Source organism: Eubalaena glacialis, chromosome 6 (genome assembly GCF_028564815.1).
Source record: "Eubalaena glacialis isolate mEubGla1 chromosome 6, mEubGla1.1.hap2.+ XY, whole genome shotgun sequence".
Lineage (NCBI taxonomy): Eukaryota > Metazoa > Chordata > Mammalia > Artiodactyla > Balaenidae > Eubalaena > Eubalaena glacialis.
The window spans coordinates 72,331,458-72,350,385 of NC_083721.1; the positions used below are offsets into that span (position 1 = coordinate 72,331,458).

The 18,928-nt window shown below is 38.3% G+C and overlaps 1 protein-coding gene across 2 annotated transcripts in view; it reads right to left on the reverse strand.

The window, feature by feature from the left end:
• Positions 1-615: 615 nt before the first annotated feature.
• The window catches only part of LMLN (leishmanolysin like peptidase), a 75,314-nt gene continuing 57,001 nt past the window's right edge, over positions 616-18,928 (reverse strand). For both annotated transcript variants that reach the window (XM_061193192.1, XM_061193191.1), the window contains 5 exons: positions 16,375-16,507; positions 14,442-14,601; positions 12,192-12,322; positions 5,390-5,600; positions 616-1,077 (listed from right to left, as the gene is read on the reverse strand). In XM_061193192.1, coding sequence (XP_061049175.1) covers positions 977-1,077; positions 5,390-5,600; positions 12,192-12,322; positions 14,442-14,601; positions 16,375-16,507 — 736 coding nt within the window. In that variant the 3' untranslated portion in view covers positions 616-976. The remainder of the gene's footprint in view (positions 1,078-5,389; positions 5,601-12,191; positions 12,323-14,441; positions 14,602-16,374; positions 16,508-18,928) is intronic.

The following is an 18,928-nucleotide window of genomic DNA, read 5'->3' on the forward strand; positions in this document are numbered from 1 at the left end:
TTTTGACTTATATCTTTTCTTCTTACACATAAAATAATTTTCAGATAGTCAAATTCTTCTGTAACAATTCCCTAAGCCCACTTGAAAATAACTGCATACCTGTCTACACCAGAATTTCTTTTTATCTTCATTGGTCAAAAAGGAAAGTTCTATTTTTGTTGGATTGCAGTTGTCATAACTATTATCTGAAAAACATACAATTAGGTTTTCTTTTATTTTCATGTCTTCAATGTTTTCACAGGGCAGAGTACTTTTCTCTCTCTGCTTCCCAGTTTTTCAAGTCATTATTAAACTAATGGAGAATACAACTGGAAGCTACTCTCTGAAGATCAATGAGTACAGATACAGCTACCAACACCTAATGGTTCAGCAGGGAACTGCCACACAGCTGGTTAAATCATAAGATATAGCAAAACATAATTTAAAAAAAAAACAATGAGAACAATGATTTAGGTGTACCATATACGGTCATTAAATTCAAAATAGGTATAATAGTGATGTAGAAATCCCAATTCAAGTTATTTTCTGTAAGTCAAAGGACAATTTATACTTTTGAGGACAGGGTCTACAACTTATAACCTTCCAATGATTAGCTGTGCTTTAAATTATTGCAGCAGTGATGAACTTTCCCATTGTTTTAGGTTAATGAAAATGCTGAGGTATGTAATAACTGAAATTTTCACCTATTATCCCATTTTCAAAGGAAAACTTCAAGAAAAGTATTTATCCTGAAAAATAAAGAGACTTGGTGATTTGGAATTCCTCCTCCTTCTCCAAACTTTGAGGCTGTTGGGTTGCTGATGAGCAATGACTGCTGTGAAGCTCTGCTTCAAGATCTGATTGTGGTCAACACTTCCAAGCCAAAGTCAGGAATGCCACTTCTGCCATCTGCATAGTCTGGCACTCGCCCAGATTTTGTGCTTTGTTCAGAGGAACATGACACAAAGGAATGTCTTCAGAATTCACTTTTCCATTCCTAATGCCATACGCACAGAAGAAATCCAGCCAGCAGAGGAAATAGATTGCCTAGCAGAAGCCAAAGGGTAACCACCGGGCTAGAGGAACAGGAACAGAGATCTAGGGTTGAAAACAAAAAATTGACTTTCCACAGACATTTTTGGAAAAAATTATACCAACTAAAATGTTGACAGATGAGTAGAGGTAATTATTAAAAGGTGAAGAAGGACTACCTTGAAGAGTAGAATCAAGAGTGACTTCCTGAAATCCATATATGCAAAGTCTTTTTTTTATATTTATTGAAAAAGAACAAAATATTTATGTAGGAGAAAAGAAGATGTACCTACCATATCAAGGTTCAAAATCAGCACCCAAGAAAAGACAGGGTAGTATCCTGGCAAAGCTAAAGATGCTACACAGGAAAGTAAATGAAATTCTTGGCTATTCTGACATGGGATGCTGGACTCTCTTCTTCTATTCTACCTTGTCCCTTCTAAGTAGGGTGACCGCATAATTTATCATCCCATATCAGGACATTTTGAGATAAGCGTTGAAATAAATTTCTAGTCTCAAGATGGAGCCTCTCCTGCCCATGATGCCACATCAGCAAATTAAAACTTGGATAACTTTCATGTTTGTGTAAATGCTCCACTTGACCAGAACCACAGAATATCCAGTCAGCCAATCTCCAACCGCCGAGCCAATGTGGGCTCTATACTTATTTCTTTGTTCCTTGATCTTTCTAAATAAGGTTAGATACTTAACCCCGGCCCATCAACCCAAGCTGAGTACTTCTTCCTTGTTTCCTGCTTGTAGCCCTTTTCCCTTATTTTACCGTTCTCTGGACTCCTGAGAGTAGAGACTGCCTGTGTGAAATAAAATTTGCTTTGATCAACTAAATTGTTCTCTTTGATAATTTTAACACAAGGGAATGCTATTAGTAATCATACCAGGACAATAGGCACGTGGACTGTCCCAGGCAAAACAGGACATATGTTCCCCAATCTCTAAATATCTACCCATCTATCCATATCACCCCAGGCTTGATTTGGAAACAGCAGAAGATTCTATGAGTTTTTGGCAGTAGGAGTATATTTTAATTTATCTAAGAGTTGTTCTAACAGCTAAAACTATTTCCCCCAAACAATTCTCAGAATGGAGTACATTTTTTAGCAGTCAAGAGACCAGGTCAACCTGACTTTATTTCAGGATGAGTTGTCCTTTCTACTATTTTGACCAATAGAGAACCAACCAAGCTTCAAGTCTGACTTGCTTAAAAGGTAAGAAAAAAAGGACTGGTTTTTCAGCTATAGAATTAATAAAATGATAATGTTAAGGCACTGGAGCTTGTTCTTCTGAGAACTATACAGTGTGGAATAAGTATTTTAAAAAATTATTTCACTGTATGTAATACAGGTAAACCATGGAGAACTTATATTCTTCCCCAATGGAACCAGCTGGCAATCATTAAATGTTAGAAAAATCAATCCTTCTCAAAGTATGGTACCTGGGTCAACAACATCAGCATCACCTGGGAACTTCTCAGGCTCCAACCCAGATCTTCTGAATCAGAAACTCTGGGGGTCAGTCGTAGCAATCTGTGTTTTAACATGATTCTGATGCATGCTAAAGTTTGAAAACTTCTGACCTAGAGCTGCAATGTCCAATATGGCAGCTATTAGCTATATGTGCTATTTAAATTTAAATTAACCAAAATGAGATGAAATATTTAGCTCCTCCATCACACTAGCCACATTTCACATGTTTAATAGTCACATGTGGCTAATGACTATTGTATGGGACAGTACAGATTATAGAACATTTCCATCACCCCAGAAAGGTCTACTGGATAAGTTCTGGCCTACAGCATCAGGTAGAGTGGTCTTGGCTGGAATAAGGAATAGACCCTGGAGTCACTAATAACACAGGCATATATCCCTTTATCTCCCGATTCTCAATTTGGCACAAAGGAAATAGGAGGAGAACTGAACTAACTGTTGTTTATCTACTGTTGGTACTAACACTTAACAAGCTATTAAAATATTAATGGCCGCTCTGGAACATTTGTTGTCCTTCAAAAACACTGTACTTTCTGTGATAGTACTCTTTAAAAAGGAAAGATACAAAGAGCGTGTTTCAAAATGAATCAGAGACGATCAGATCTGGGTTTTGATCTGAACTTCATTAGCTGTGACAGTGAATATATCACTTAATCTCTTTATACCTTAGTTTTCTCATGTGTAAATGATAATTCCTACCTCATTAGGTTTTGTGATGATTAAATACAATGATATAGACATAAAGCACTCAGCAAAGTGTCTAGCATTTAATAAATAGAAACAAAACAACCTCCACAATCTGAAGAGATCAGAAAATTTAGAAACAAATCTTTCATATTCACTAATGGAAACTATGCCTAAAAGGTATCTATTCCTTTTTTTTTTTTCTAAAAGACATCTATTCTTGTAATATTTTATACATTTTTCAAAACTGTGGTAGTGATTCGGAGGTTACAATCCTTTTTTGAGCATGCTTCCTTATAGAACTGGTTAACAGGGGAAGAAATCACAACACAGTACCACAGTATCAGAAGGGTGACTACAAAGAGGGAGCTGGATAAGAAATCAAGTCTAGGGCGCAGGTTGGTGGAGGGGGTGGGGTCATTTGCAATCTCTACTCCCCACCTCCTTTCAACAGATTCACTTGTCTTTGCCATGCTCCAAGGAACTAATCAGTTCACAGCTCCTTGAACTAGTCTGGCTTTCTCCTCATTTCTACACATTTTTTTACTGTACTCCTAAGATCCTTACCCCTGAACCAGCTGGAGTAACTCTCTCTTTAACTCAACTCTAACTATTAATGGCTCAATCAATGCTCATCTCTTGGACATTGGAATGATGATATTTCTTATAGTTAACTCTGAGATTAGGCCTGAGGATGGGAACTCCATCAGAACCACCTATTTGTAGACTAGCAGCCCTTTAATCCTAGCCAAAGCAATTTAACAATAACAATAAAATCAAGTCAATCTATCACTTCATATGAAAGTTAACTAAAAATATTTAACACTACATTTATTATATACCATATCAAAAGGACCTAAGATCTTTTAATTCATTGTGCATTACTATTAAAACTGCAGAAAACTCAGCTGGCTCACAGGAGTTAAGTGAAAAGAGTTAACACAGCAGGCCTGAGATGGCCATCATTTGTAAGTCCTGTTTGCAAGGACGGCCTTTAGCTGGTGTCTGGGAAGTGGTTTCTTCCAGACTTCACCCACTGTCCCCTTTCCCTTTGCTGATTCTGCTTTGTATCTTTTTGCTTTAACAAAGCTTAGCCATAAGTACAACCAGAGGCTGAGTCCTTTGAGTCCTAGAGAGTCATGAAATCTGGGGGTGGTCTTAGGCACCCCTAACACAAGTATTAATCTCCCCAAATTCACCCTCTACTTATAGCCCATGTCTTGATAAAGGCCCCAGAATGTGGGAAAGAACGGGAATTAAATTTTAGAGGTGAAGAAACTTTGAGCTATAAAGTGAACATAGCCCTCTGTTTTCAACCAGACCATGGAGCAAGCAAAGGGCTATACAGTTCCATTTAAAAAATACCTCCAGTTGAGAAAATGAAACATGGCCTACTCCAAAATATCAAACTGTCATAAAATCTCATAGGTCATTTAATTAAAATATCATAGACCATAGGTCAAAGCTTTCATTGAGAGTTCATGAGTTCTGCTTTTAAAACTCTTAGAAATGGGTCATCGGCCTCAGTTTGCACATCTTCATCAACAGGGAATGCACTCTTCTCAAGAGAGTCCCTTCTATTCCTCTCCTGGTTCTAAAGGATTTTACTGGAATCTGTCTCCTTACAACTTTAATTCATTGTTCTCAGTGCTACTCTCTGGAGTCTCACAGAATGAGTAATATATCTCTCAGTGAAAACCACTGTCTTTGCCAGCCTGTCTTTCTATCTCACTGTGTATATTTGCATCTCCCTGCACCTTTCTCTTCTTTGTGGGCATGTCAATCCCTTCTTTGAGCATCTTTTCCAGTGACTTTCCCACTCTTTCACCTCACCTAGTTATAATATAACTAAAATATATTTAATTGCTTTTTGTATTCATGAACAGAATTTTTACTCTTACTTTCAAAATGAATGGCTGAAACATTAACTTTTTGTAACCTTCAATGAATGTTTTTGTGCAAGTCAGAGGTTCTTCACATATAGAAAGTTTCCTCACCCTCACTCTTACTGAAGAGAGGTGTCTAGTCTACCTACCTTCAATTTCTAACCATGGAGGGAAGGCGATCTTCCCATAAAACTGCAATTAGAAGAGAAGACGCGCAACCTGTTTTAGAGCTTCCTTGCAGGGAATTTTCAACATCTTGTAAGAAAAGTCCTTCTCTGTACTCCAACCACAGAGACTACTCACCTAGGGGTAGAGCTCGGGTCAAGTTAGTAGTTGGAGGATCTGTTTCTGGGGGACAGAGCTCACAGAAGTCCCAACATGATGGGCAGAGCAAGTTTCCATCGTGAATCCAGCCGTTCATCTGAATACTGACGGGGAGGACCTGCCCGGCCCGACTACACAAATATGAAGTATCCTGAACCCAAACCTTCAGACCTTGTGGAGAACAAGAAACCTTCAAAAAGTGAAAAAAAAAAAAAAAAAAAATCAGATCAGTAAGATTCTAGTATGTGAGCCTTCTCCCTCAACTGTAGGAAAATATGGCAGAATTTACTAAAAATGCTGGCTATAAAAGACAATTTGGAATGTGGGCATATTTTAATCTCATATAAAGAGGGTTAATTTATTCATGTTCTAAAAGAATTTCACTCTGTGGTAGTAGTTCTTAGACTTTTTGTCTAGAACATTTTAAAAAATCTAATGAAAGCTATGGACACTTCCTGAAAAAACAAGGTAACATACAGCTTTACATACAATTTGGATTCACAGACCCCTGAAGCCAAGTTATCACTAATAACATTTTTGTAGATTCTAGTATCCTCCTATAATTCAGGTTAAATGTCTGTCAAAGAGCCATGAATCACGTCACTTTTTCTACAAGTTGCTAAATTTTGTAACTCAAATTTTTTAAGTTGTTTTAAATTATAAAAATAGGGCTTCCCTGGTGGCACAGTGGTTGAGAATCCGCCTGCCAATGCAGGGGACACGGGTTCGAGCCCTGGTCTGGGAAGATCCCACATGCCGCGGAGCGACTGGGCCCGTGAGCCACAACTACTGAGCCTGCGCGTCTGGAGCCTGTGCTCCGCAACAAGAGAGGCCGCGATAGTGAGAGGCCCGTGCACCGCGATGAAGAGTGGCCTCCACTTGCCACAACTAGAGAAAGCCCTCGCACAGAAGCGAAGACCCAACACAGCCAAAAATTAATTAATTAATTAATTAATTTAAAAAAAAATGTACTTAAAAAAAAAAATTAAAAAAAAAAATAGGGCTTCCCTGGTGGCGCAGTGGTTAAGAATCTGCCTGCCAATGTAGGGGACACAGGTTCGAGTCGTGGTCCGGGAAGATCCCACATGCCGCGGACCAACTAAGCCTGCGTGCCACAACTACTGAGCCTGCGCTCTAGAGCCCACGAGCCACAACTACTGAAGCCCGCGTGCCTAGAGTCCGTGCTCTGCAACAAGAGAAGCCACCACAATGAGAAGCCCATGCACCGCAACGAAGAGTAGCCCCCGCTCTCCGCAACTAGGAAAAGCCCATGCGCAGCAATGAAGACCCAACGCAGCCAAACATAAATAAAATAAATTATAAAAACAATATATGCTCATTGTAAAAAAAAAGCACACTGTATAGAAATGACATAGTAAAAGTTTGTTATTCATTATCCCTATCCCAGATCCTCTGCTCAGAGATGAAAATGGTCATAGTGATTTTATACAACTGGTAACATCTTTAAAGGCAGGATTCATATCTCAAATACAAGGGGTAACTGATGAAATCAATTTTAAAAAACAAACATATTAAAGCTAACTTTAAAAAAATTTATAATGACTGTGTCGTCTTCAAAGTTTTCTTTTTTTTAATAAATTTTATTTATTTATGTATTCATTCATTCATTCTGGCTGCATTGGGTCCTCACTGCTGCGCACGGGCTTTCTCTAGTTGCTGAGAATGGAGGCCACTCCTTATCGCGGTGCACAGGCTTCTCATTGTACTAGCCGCTCCCATTGTGGAACGCGGGCTCCAGGTATGCAGGCCTCAGTAGCTGTGGCATGCAGGCTCAGCAGTTGTGGCTCGTGGGCTCCAGAGCGCAGGCTCAGCAGCTGTGGCACATGGGCTTAGCCACTCCATGGCATGTGGGATCCTCCCAGACCAAGGTTTGAACTCTCATCCCCTGCATTGGCAGGTGGACTCCCAACCACTGTGCCACCATGGAAGCCCTCAAAGTTGTTTTCTAAAAAGACTTAACATTATGCTACTTCACCTTAAATATTTCTGGAACTTCTCTCCTGGAACTATCTTCAAAGAAAGTGCATGGTTCTGAGTATGTTTGATGGTGGCAAATTTTTACTTTGCAAGTAGATGTAATTTTTGGAAATACCCAAAACTTGCCCAGATCCAAGTCTGGTAAAGGCAGTTGACTAAACTGGTTAAGACTAGGTCAACATAGGTATGATGTAAAATACTGAAATTGACTTCTTAGATGGCTATTAAACTATCTCTAAAAGCAATTTAAAAAGGAGTTCCAAAAGTGCTTTTCAACAATGGAGGCATGTTAAAAACAACTCTTTTCATCAATTAAGTTTAAATATAACATTCATTTGGAAATTTAAGTTATAATAAGCTATCAAGAAAATAAACAACAAAGTGTAAACTCTTCTATAAGTCTGTCATTCAATGACCCACACCCAGTAAGCATCACCACAGCTGCAATGCAATGTAATCATTCTTGTAAGTGACAATTGACTGGGTATTGTGCTTGGTGCTGAAAAGGATACCAAAGAAGTCCATGACACAGTGCCTGACCTCTAGCAGCTTTAATTGAGGAGAGAAGGGTAGGATTTACAAATTTCCCCCCAAAATTAACAGTGTCAGACTGTTTTATGATAAAGAGGCAATAAATGATAGGAAAAAGAACAACAAAGATTAGAAAGTTTCATGGAAGAAAGCGTTTATATTCTAAAGATGTGCACAGGGTTTGCACCACAGTGAGGGAGACATGTTGTAAGCTGGTGGGCTGTGTCAGAGTCCAAGTGGGTGAGGAGGGTAACTGCGTAGGGGTGGATGAAGATGGAAAGGATGTGGACAGATCAAATAACAAGCATATTAAACACAAAGAGAACCAGATTTCTCACTGCTTGAAAGAAGAGTTACAAATATGGGAAGGGAGAAAACTAAAATGAATTATTTGGTGTTGAACTGGAATCAAAGATACTGGTACAAACTCATGGTTACATATATGCACATGTACAAGTATATATAAAATTACATACACACATATATTTCCTAGCTCTGTTCACCAAGAAGGCCTGGGGAGCAGCTGTATCCCAAGAGCAATGAACAATACATCTAGCACCCAGACTTTATTTTTTTATCTTTATTTTTTTAATAAATTTATTTATTTATTTTTGGCTGCGTTGGGTCTTTGTTGCTGTGCACAGGCTGTCTCTAGATGTGGCAAGTGGGGGCTACTCTTTGTTGTGATGCGTGGGCTTCTCGTTGAGGTGGCTTCTCTTGTTGCAGAGCACGGGATCTAGGTGTGCGGGCTTCAGTAGTTGTGGCATGCAGGCTCAGTAGTTGTGGCTCGCGGGCTCTAGAGCGCAGGCTCAGTGGTTGTGGCACACGGGCTCAGTTGCTCTGCAGCATGTGGGGTCTTCCTGGACCACGGCTCAAACCCCTGTCCCCTGCATTGGCAGGCGGATTCTTAACCACTGTGCCACCAGGGAAGTCCCTAGCACCCAGACTTTAGTCTCTAAATACCTCACTCCACTAAAAGAAACAAGAGCTCCTTGGAGAAATGATTAATTCCAGGGCTGGGGCAAAGAAAGTGAAGATGAGCCTAGAATATCTTGTGCTAGAAAGCAAGGAAATAGTTAAAAAGATAGGACAGCCAAAAGGACACAGGAACCAACATGAAGGGCTCCCTCCCTTTGGCTAAATCTGGGGCAACTTAAATATCCAAATAAATAATGATAGTAATGGTAATACCCACTGAATAAAATGCAATCTGTGAGTCAATACAGATTTAAATGCATAAATTAATAAAATGAAAGTATGATAAGAAATAAGTTATTGATATAGTACTTTTCCCCCCAAATACTTACTAATTAAAAAGGGAATTAATTAAAAGAGAAAAACAGTAACTTGACAGTGGAGAAGCCTGGTAGATACCAGCAAGTTAACATGACCAGCAAAGGGACAAATCAAGAGTGCACCACCAGGGACTTCCCTGGTGGTCCAGGGGTTAAGAATTGTCTTGCAGTGCAGGGGATGCTGGTTTGATCCCTAGCTGGGGAACTGGGATCCCACATGCGATGGGGCAACTAAGCCCGTGCACCACAACTAGAGAGCCCACATGCCGCAACTAATGAGCCTGCACACCACAACTAGAGAGAAGCCCGCACACTGCAATGAAAGGTCCTGCGTGCCACAACTAAGACCTGACGCAGCCAAAAAAAAAAAAAAAAAAAAAGTATACCACCAAAAAAACACAAGCATCACTTCTGTGATATTACTGCCCAAAACATATTACATGAATTTAATCATGAGGAAACATCAGACAAACCCAAATGGAGACACATCATAGATAAGAACTGGCTTGTAATCTTTAAAAGTGTCAAGGTTATGAAAGTCAAGAAAAGACTGAGGAACTGTTCCAGATTGAAGGAGACCAGAGATGTGACAACTACTCAATATGTGGTATCAGTGCAGATCCTATTACTACAAGGACATTATTGGGACAATCGGCAAAACTTGAACGGGGTCCAAGAATTAGACGTATCAGTGTTATTTCCTGATTTTTTTGGTAGTACTGTGGTCATATAGGAGGATGTCCTTGTTTATAAGGAATACACATTAAAGTATTTAGGGGTGAAGGGGCAGACTGTCAGCAATTTGCACTTAAATGACCCATATTTTTGTACCATTCTTGCAACTTCTCTGTCAAAATAAGTAAAACAAAGAACAACAGAAAACAAAACAGCTAATCCATATGCTAATTGTTTGGAAATCATGCACATTTTCCCATATAAATGGTTTTGAGTATTAAAATAGCAAAATTAACTGACAACACTAGGTACTACAGGGAAGCCAAGTACATTCAGTCTTTGTAGATGGTATTACAAATCTACGTAATCCCTTTGTGGTGGTGGTGGTGGTGTAGAGAAGACATTAAAACAGGCTGGAAAGGTTATCCTCCTATTACAGTTCACACTGTTCCAGCTTTATCCCCTTTATCCTAATAGTCTCACTTATGTGAATTTATTTCAAAAAATTGATTTTAAAAAGGTAAAGCATGTAAATATGCTTACAAAAGCATTTTTATATAGTGAAAAGTGAAAATTAATTCAATATCTCACAGGAAAATGACTTCCCTAATTATGATACTTTAAAATGATGCAATGTTCTACAGCTATGAAGAACAGTAAGTATTATTATTGGGAGAACTTGGAAAAGGTATATTGGTCTGTATAAAAAGTACTAAGTAAAGTCACTGAAACAAAATTATGTATTCTGATTACAACTAGATCGAAACTATGTATTTAAGCAATACATAATCTTTAATAGAATGAATTCATCAGAAAATGGTTGCTGGATTATAGTTGTCAGATTATAGGATTATAGCTGGAAAGTGTTTATTTTTAGTTGTCTTTTTTAAGGTTTCAAAGGTAATTTTACATGAATTGTATGGTGTGTGAATTATACCTCAATAAAGCAGTTACCAAAAAAAAGAGTTAATTTTAAAGAAACTTTAAAAATAATAAGTTAAATTGTCAGCTACATTAGTCCATTTAGCTCTTGTAGGTGAAATACACAACAAATTCTTATGTTTCAGTTTTCAGGATCACACTCTCCTCCCTGATGTCCGTTAGTAGGGTATGGAATATTCATTAGGTTTGATGCTCCTAAGTTACAGAATGCCTGTATCTTAGTAAGTTCTATGGTGATGCAGTCATTTAATATCAGACATGCAAATAATAAATTAAGAAAATAGTAGTTTGCTCTCTTTGGATTTCTAATTTCAAAGGAAAAAAATCTACTATTAATCAGTAGTTGATTTATTAATTCTTAAATCCATGCTTTCTTCAGATTTTACAAAATAAATTATAGTTTTTTTCCATTACAAAGTAGTTTTAAAGAACAAAATTACAGAACTTCCCTGGTGGCGCAGTGGTTAAGAATCCGCCTGCAATGCAGGGGACACGGGTTTGATCCCTGGTCCAGGAAGATCCCACGTGCCGTGGAGCAACTAAGCCTGTGCACCGCAACTACTGAGCCTGTGCTCTAGAGCCCACGAGCCACAACTACTGAGCCTGTGTGCCACAACTACTGAAGCCCACTTTGCAACAAGGAGAAGCCACCACAATAAGAAGCCCACGCGCAGCAGCGAAGACCCAACGCAACCAAAAATAAATAAATTAATTAATTAATTTAAAAAAAAGAACAAAATTACATGTTTCCTAATATTTCCTTAGGATCTATGCCCAGAAGCAAAATTATTATAAAACTTGCTGATATATAGCAACTATATATAATTTTTAAACAGAGAAAGACAATTTCTCTCAAAGAAATGACAATATTTTGACAAAACACAAATATCCAAACTAATATTTACAATAAATAAGTAGTTTTTGTTTTGTTTTTTTTTTTAATTAATTAATTAATTTATGGCTGTTGGGTCTTCGTTTCTGTGCGAGGGCTTTCTCTAGTTGCGGCAAGTGGGGGCCACTCTTCATCGCGGTGCGCGGGCCTCTCATTATCGCAGCCTCTCTTGTTGCGGAGCACAGGCTCCAGACGCGCAGGCTCAGTAATTGTGGCTCGCGGGCCTAGTTGCTCCGCGGCAAGTGGGATCTTCCCAGACCAGGGCTCGAACCCGTGTCCCCTGCATTGGCAGGCAGATTCTCAACCACTGCGCCCACAGGGAAGCCCTAAGTTAAAGTATTAATCAGTAGAAATAAAAGATATAAAATGTATTTGAAAATATAAAAACCATATAATGAGATACAATTATGTAATATTTGGTACAGTTATTAACAATCATATGGTTTACCTGATAGCATCCACTCCCCCAGTCTGGGTAACTCAGCTTCCTTTCACACTTTTCCATGACAAATGCTGATTTCTGAATTAGACAAACTGAATGAGGTCCATACTTTTCAGCACCATAGTTTTTAAAAAGGTCTGAAGCAAACCAGAAAAGTTTTCTTTATTAAAAATTCACTGGCCTCAAAGAATAAGAAATTGAAGTATTCCACTCTTATAATTAAAAGTTGCTTTAAAAATCAAACATGTTTCATGGAAATTTTCAATTGAAAAAAATCAAGAGAGAGGGTTCCAAACTCAAACTGGATTCTCAATAAAGCAATTAGTAGGAGAATTATTATATCAGAAGCAAGAGATAAAATTGGGCCTAAAGCAACTAAGTTAAATATATAGAGGAAATGGCACTAAGAATCACCTTCAATGGTGTCCTAAATAGGAGTCACTTCCCAAGTGACCCATGATAGGATAAGGCCAAGTGATTTATATAATGAAGATTTTTTTGGAGTGCTGCAACTTTTGCAAGACGTTCTTGTATTTTCAACTTATGCCATCTCCTGGAAGTCAATAAATGACAGGTTGAACTAGTCTTAGACTAAGCACAAACCTGCAGAGGTATGGGGCAGACTAAATGACCCCTAACTAGCTAATGGACAAAGGAATAAGTCCTTAAAGCCTAGGAATAAAAAAAAAAAAAAAAAAAAAGCCTAGGAATAATTTTCTCTCTTTACACTTAATACAAGTTTTACCTTTTGAAAGCAGAGTTCAATTAGTCCATTTTGAAATATTATAAAGGTAAAAATTTTATGTCAGTTTTAAAAAATCTTAATTGTATAAGCTAAGAAAGAAAATGTAAAACAATAAAACAGAACTTTATATTTCTTTATTTATGAATATTTCATAATTTCAAAGTCTTCAAAACACATAGTGATCATTGTCAAAAAAAAAGAAAAGGGTCAGGCCAACCCTCAGGCCAAATCCTGAGAAATACCTGTTTTTATAAAGAAATTTTTATTGGAACACAGCTATACTCATTCACTTACATATTATCTGTAACTGCTTTCACACTTAACAGCAGAGCTGAAAAGTTGCAACAGAGACTGCATGACCCATAAAGCCTAAAATATTGACTATCTTGCTTTTTATAATAAATATTTGCCAACTCCAGCTCTAAAACATTAAAATGTGACACTATATCTTTGGCAAACCCGTAATTGACAAATATGTGCATTTCTTTTGCTGTAACATGCAACTGTTGCGTAGTTATGTCATTAGACATTTATTAAGTAGGTAAGTGATGGGAAAAAATGACTGTACAAATCCAGTTACATCTGCCAGGTTTAAGAATAAAAGGAAAAAAATTATGGAAATTTTAATTTTAAATGATTTAGTCTGAAATAAAGTATGGAATGGGGGCAGGGAGGATAGGACCAGGTTAAAAATTTTGATGACCACAGGCAGAAAAACTACTTATTGCTCTTGATTAACAAATCAGATGTGAGAACATTTTGTTTACAAAGGTGGTTAGTATGAGCTATAACTACTATTGCTGATATCCAATTGCCATACTGTTTATTTCCTTGATGACCTGTTCATTTAAATATACTAAATGGGAATAAATAAGATGGCAATACATCTTACTAGCCATGGGACAATAGTATTATTCTGATATCTGGAGAATGACACGTTATGTCTAAACTACATAAAGTGCACACTCCTCAGGAGAGGAAAGAATAGAATACCTAATACGATTTAATAAAAAGAGTTCTACATTGGAGGATCTCCCACTGACATCAATTAAACGTATTACTTAGTAGCTCTTCCCTCATCTGTGAAATTCGATAATATCTTCTCTATATCTCGTCAGGTTTTTAGAAGAACAAAAAGAAATGATAAAAGTGAAATTGTTTTGCAAATGAAAAGTGTCATGCAAATATAAGGTATTACTAAACGGTAGTGTGTGTATACACATGTGCAAGTATATCTAATAGCTAACAATCCTTTCTATGTGTCGTAATTCTAAGCACTTACTGTATTAATTCATTTAATTCTCACAACTCTGTGAGACAGGTATTATCTCTTTTGTACAGAGGAGAAAACTGAGGCGCAGAGAGGTTACTTTGAACAGGTGCATAGCAGTGGAACCACAACATAAACTCAGACAATCTGGCTCCAGGGTCTGTATCCTTAACCACTATTTTGTATTGCTGATATATACTTTTAATATGTATATAACATTTAATTTCACTAAACTACTAACCTGGTTGATTTTCCAATACTCTACAATCTGAGCTGCGCTGATATTCACCACTTAAATGCCAACTGAATTCCTGACTGAAAGGGCAGTAGTCAGCAATTTCTACTGAACCACCGTAATAAGGCAGATCTTCTGCAGGTACTCCACTGAGTTCATCAAAGTACTACAAAGAAAAAAATATTAGGAAGGCAGGAGAGTAAGAAACATTCTATATAATCAAAACAAAGCCCACAGGCAATTTATAGCAACCAATTAATGCTGTATAACACAAAGAAGATATTAATCTATTTTTTTCATACATAGTACAACATAAAGATAGTAATATACTACCTGAGGGGTATTTTGAGGTTGTTGTAGTTTTAGAAATAAGCAAGGTAAGTAAATTAGTCTGTTTTTTATTAGATGACAAATTTGACTAATGTTTTAAAAGGATGAATAGGAAGAGTTTTAAGAGCTGACAAAACACAAAACTAATGCATAGAATTAAGATGTTTTAAATTTAATGTACTTCAAGTGTTTTTAGGAGAATTAATTTATATGTTGTTTTGACAAACTTGAAAAAACCATAAGAAAATGAATGAGATCATATATATAAAATACTTTGAACACCAAAGGAACAAGGTACCAGATAAATTTTAAAGATTTCACATTTTAAATTATATTACTAAGAGTAGAAATATATAGTCGCCATCTTCTGGTGTCTAAAGCACTCAGTGTGGTCATAAACATATGTAGGAAGCTCAAATTTTAGCAGCAATCACTTTAAATTCACTTCTGAGATATCATTTCTGACTAATGGGTCCTTTGTCAATGGCAGGCAGAGCTGAGGCTTTTTTTAGAAATAGCCACTTCAACAAAAAACTTAAAGGTCAAATCAGAGATTCAGACTGGATACATGGGACTGTTTCCTTCACCTTTCAGATCTCATTAGGCAAACTTTTCTAAAGCAGAACTTCCAAGTCTTCTTATTAACTGGACTACAGTACCTTAGTTACTCTATTTTATTTCCTTTTTTACAAAATTTTTTATTTTATAATGGGTGTAGTTGATTAACAATGTTGTGTTTCAACATGTTCAACATGTTCAACATTTCAACATTAACACCTGTGTTTCAGGTGTACAGCAAAGTGATTCAGTTATACATGTATCTATTGTTTTTCAAAGTCTTTTTCCATTTAGGTCATTACAGAGTATTCAGCAGAGTTCCCTGTGATATACAGTAGGTCTTTATTGGTTATCTATTTTAAATATATCAGTGTGTACATGTCAATCCCAAACTCCCAATCTATCCCTCCCCCTCCCCCTTCCCCCCGGTAACCATAAGTTCGTTCTCTAAGTCTGTGAGTCTGTTTCTGTTTTGTAAATAAGTTTAGTTGTATCATTTTTTAAAGATTCCGCATATAAGTGATATATGATATTTGTCTTCTCCGGTTAGTTTCTTTCTTTAAAGAACCTTGTTTTTGATATAAATTAAAGACGAAGACTTTGGAAATAATTAAAAAGAAAATACAAATGATTTATAAAAAATAGATCAAAATAGGGACTTCCCCAGTGGTCCAGTGGTTAAGACTCCACGCTCCCAATGCAGGGGGCTGAGTTCGAACCCTGGTCAGGGAACTAGATCCCACATGCCACAACTAAGACCCGGCGCAGCCAAATAAATAAAAAAATAAATATATATTTTAAAATAGATCAAAATAAATATTCTAAATGTCTCTTACCATTACTACAAGACATTGCTAGATATTAATTAATTGCTATCAATTAACACATTGGTTATAAAGAAATGGAAGAATTCTTCAGTTTTTTCTAACTTACAGAAAACAAATGGGGGCTTATAAATTGAAAAACTTAAGAGAATTCACTCTTCTAATTCAAAATGGAGACTTCTTTTTAAAAGGTTGATTCCTGAAACCGTGCCCCAAACAAGTGTTACCTGGTACTCCTGAGGTAAAGGTTTCGGAAACTTCTGCAAATTACACACTGCAACTGCTCTCTGGTCCTGTCTGCAAGTTAACTGCAATGGATTACTTCTGAGCGTGTTACAGTAAGGGCTCAGCACTTGTCTCCTGTACACAAAGATAAAACACCATGGTATCAAACTCTGAAGAAGATATTATAAGTCTATTCTAGAGTTTGTCTTTTCCATTACAATTTCAATATGTTATAATACCTTAAAACTAATTGCTAAATCAGTTGTAAGTTATAAACCTACTTTTCAAAGCATAAAGGAAATGCTTAATGTAGGTGTGAGGATTAATGCTAGATATATGACTCTCTCACTGTTATTAAATAAGGTCCTATTTATCTCTTCCTCCACTTTTGCCATAAAATGGAGTCCCAAGGTCCCTAACCAGTCTGCCTTCTTCTCTCTACCTTTCAGAGTCTTCTTACGTTTGTTTTATTTATAATGTCTGGGGGTTTTAGTTGTACTTAGAAGGAGGAATAGGAAAGAGTACATCTACATCTTCCCAGAAATGGAAGTGGGACTACTATTTTTATATTATTTTTAGAAAAAGGTTTCCTGGGGGAGTTCCCTGGTGGCCTAGTGGTTAGGATTCTGGGTTTTCACTGCCATGGCCCGGGTTCAATCCCTGGTCGGGGAACTGAGATCCTGCAAGCTGCACATGGCACCGTGAAAAAAAAAAAAAATTCCCCAGGTGATTGTGATGCATTCAGACTAAGGAACTATGCTGGGGAATAATATGATGTTGTATCCCGCAGGCTTGCAAGCCTGGTAGATGCCCAGCCTCCAGACTGAAGAAAGAGCGCAGAGACAGTGACAAAGACATCAATGGTTTATTCTTACACATCTGAAACAAAAGTGTCCTGGAGTGACACCCCACCGTGTATGGCAGACTGCAGGCGGGACATGGCAGCAATCTTCCCTACTCAGGGGAGAAAGGGGCTACCATTTATGGGGGAACTGACGTCAGGTGGGCTTATCAGTTACCAGGGAAGCCAGCAGCTGGGGTGGGGGCAAGCAGGTAGGCAGTTACTGATTAAGCCCTATAATTCAGAGGATTGGATAGTCATGTGAATGAAGCAGGGACTGGTCGAGCAGATGAACAGAGAACAAGAGGACAGCCATCTTGAATGGCCTGACCATACACCTTTTATTTGGCATTTTATGATTAACAGAACTTTCAAATAGTATATAATCTCATTATTTCTAAAAGGAACCCTCCAAAGTAGAACTAGTATCTTCATTTTACTGATAAGTAAAAAGTTTGAGACAATTAGCTTGCCCAAGATCATAAAGCTGATGAGGGACAGAGCTGAGACTTCAATCTCTCTCTCCAAGGCCAGTGCCTTGCTCATCACAGAAGTACCTGGTGATGGGTACTTGTGTTAAAGATGTTATTCTTATCTTTTGTCATCTGGGCTAGGCCTCAAAGCAGTTTAAATCACTCATAGTTTCTACTAAGGAGTCTGACATCTGAGTTATAAGCCTGCTGTGAGAAAAGCTGCTCATAAGCAGTAGCAGGAAGCATTGCAGTTACTTTTGGGACAGCTAGTTAACTCCAGTACTACAATCTGATCTGCCAGTGTAGTTGTTCCCAAATTTTGCTGCACATTAGAATCATCTAGAGAGATTTTTAAAGTCTCCATGCCCACCTTGCACCCCATACCAATTGAATCAGAATGTCTGAAGGCAGGAATCAGGCATTAGTATGACTCATAAAAGGACAAACTGATAATTTGAAATTCATCAAAATTAAAAAACTTTTGCTCCACGAAAACCCTATTAAGAGAACTAAAAGTCATATTGGCATAAGACACGAAGAGACATCTCACCAAAGAGGATATGTAGACAGCAAATAAGTACATTAAAAGATGTTCAACATCATTAGCCATTAGGGAAATGCAAATTAAAACCACAATGATATATCACAGTACCTTTCAGAATAGCTAAAATAAAAAACGGTGACGGGGGCAGTCAAGATGGCGTACTAGGAGGATGCGGAATTTGCATCTCCTCACAACTAATTTGCACTCCCCCTGTGGGGGACCATGGAGACCTAAGGGGATGGGAGGAAACCCCAGTGACTAGGTAGGATGTGGGGCGTGGGGGGAGTGAGGGGGGAGGAGAAGTGGAGGCGGGATGGGACTGGCACCCCTGAGGGGCGGATGGGGAAGGGGAAGGGATCCCACGCCCCAAGGGGGAAACTAGGGAACCACTGGGAGGGCAGAAGATCAAAAGGGAGTGGGGTCAGGTTTCCCCTGCCCACCTGGACCCCCAGGAACCTGTTGAGAACCCGGGCCTGATCCTCTGCCCACCTAGGCCCCCTCCAGCCACGTGGGTCCTGAGGGAGTGGGAGGGAGGGAAGGGGGAGCAAAAGTAAAGGCTGGACCTACGGGACCGGCACCCCTGAGGGGTGGATGGGGGAGGGGAAGGAGTTCCTACAGCCAGCGGGACACACCCACAGTTAGGGGTCCAGCCCGACGGTGGACAGCCTGGGGCAGACAGTGGAGAAGGGGCGCAAAGG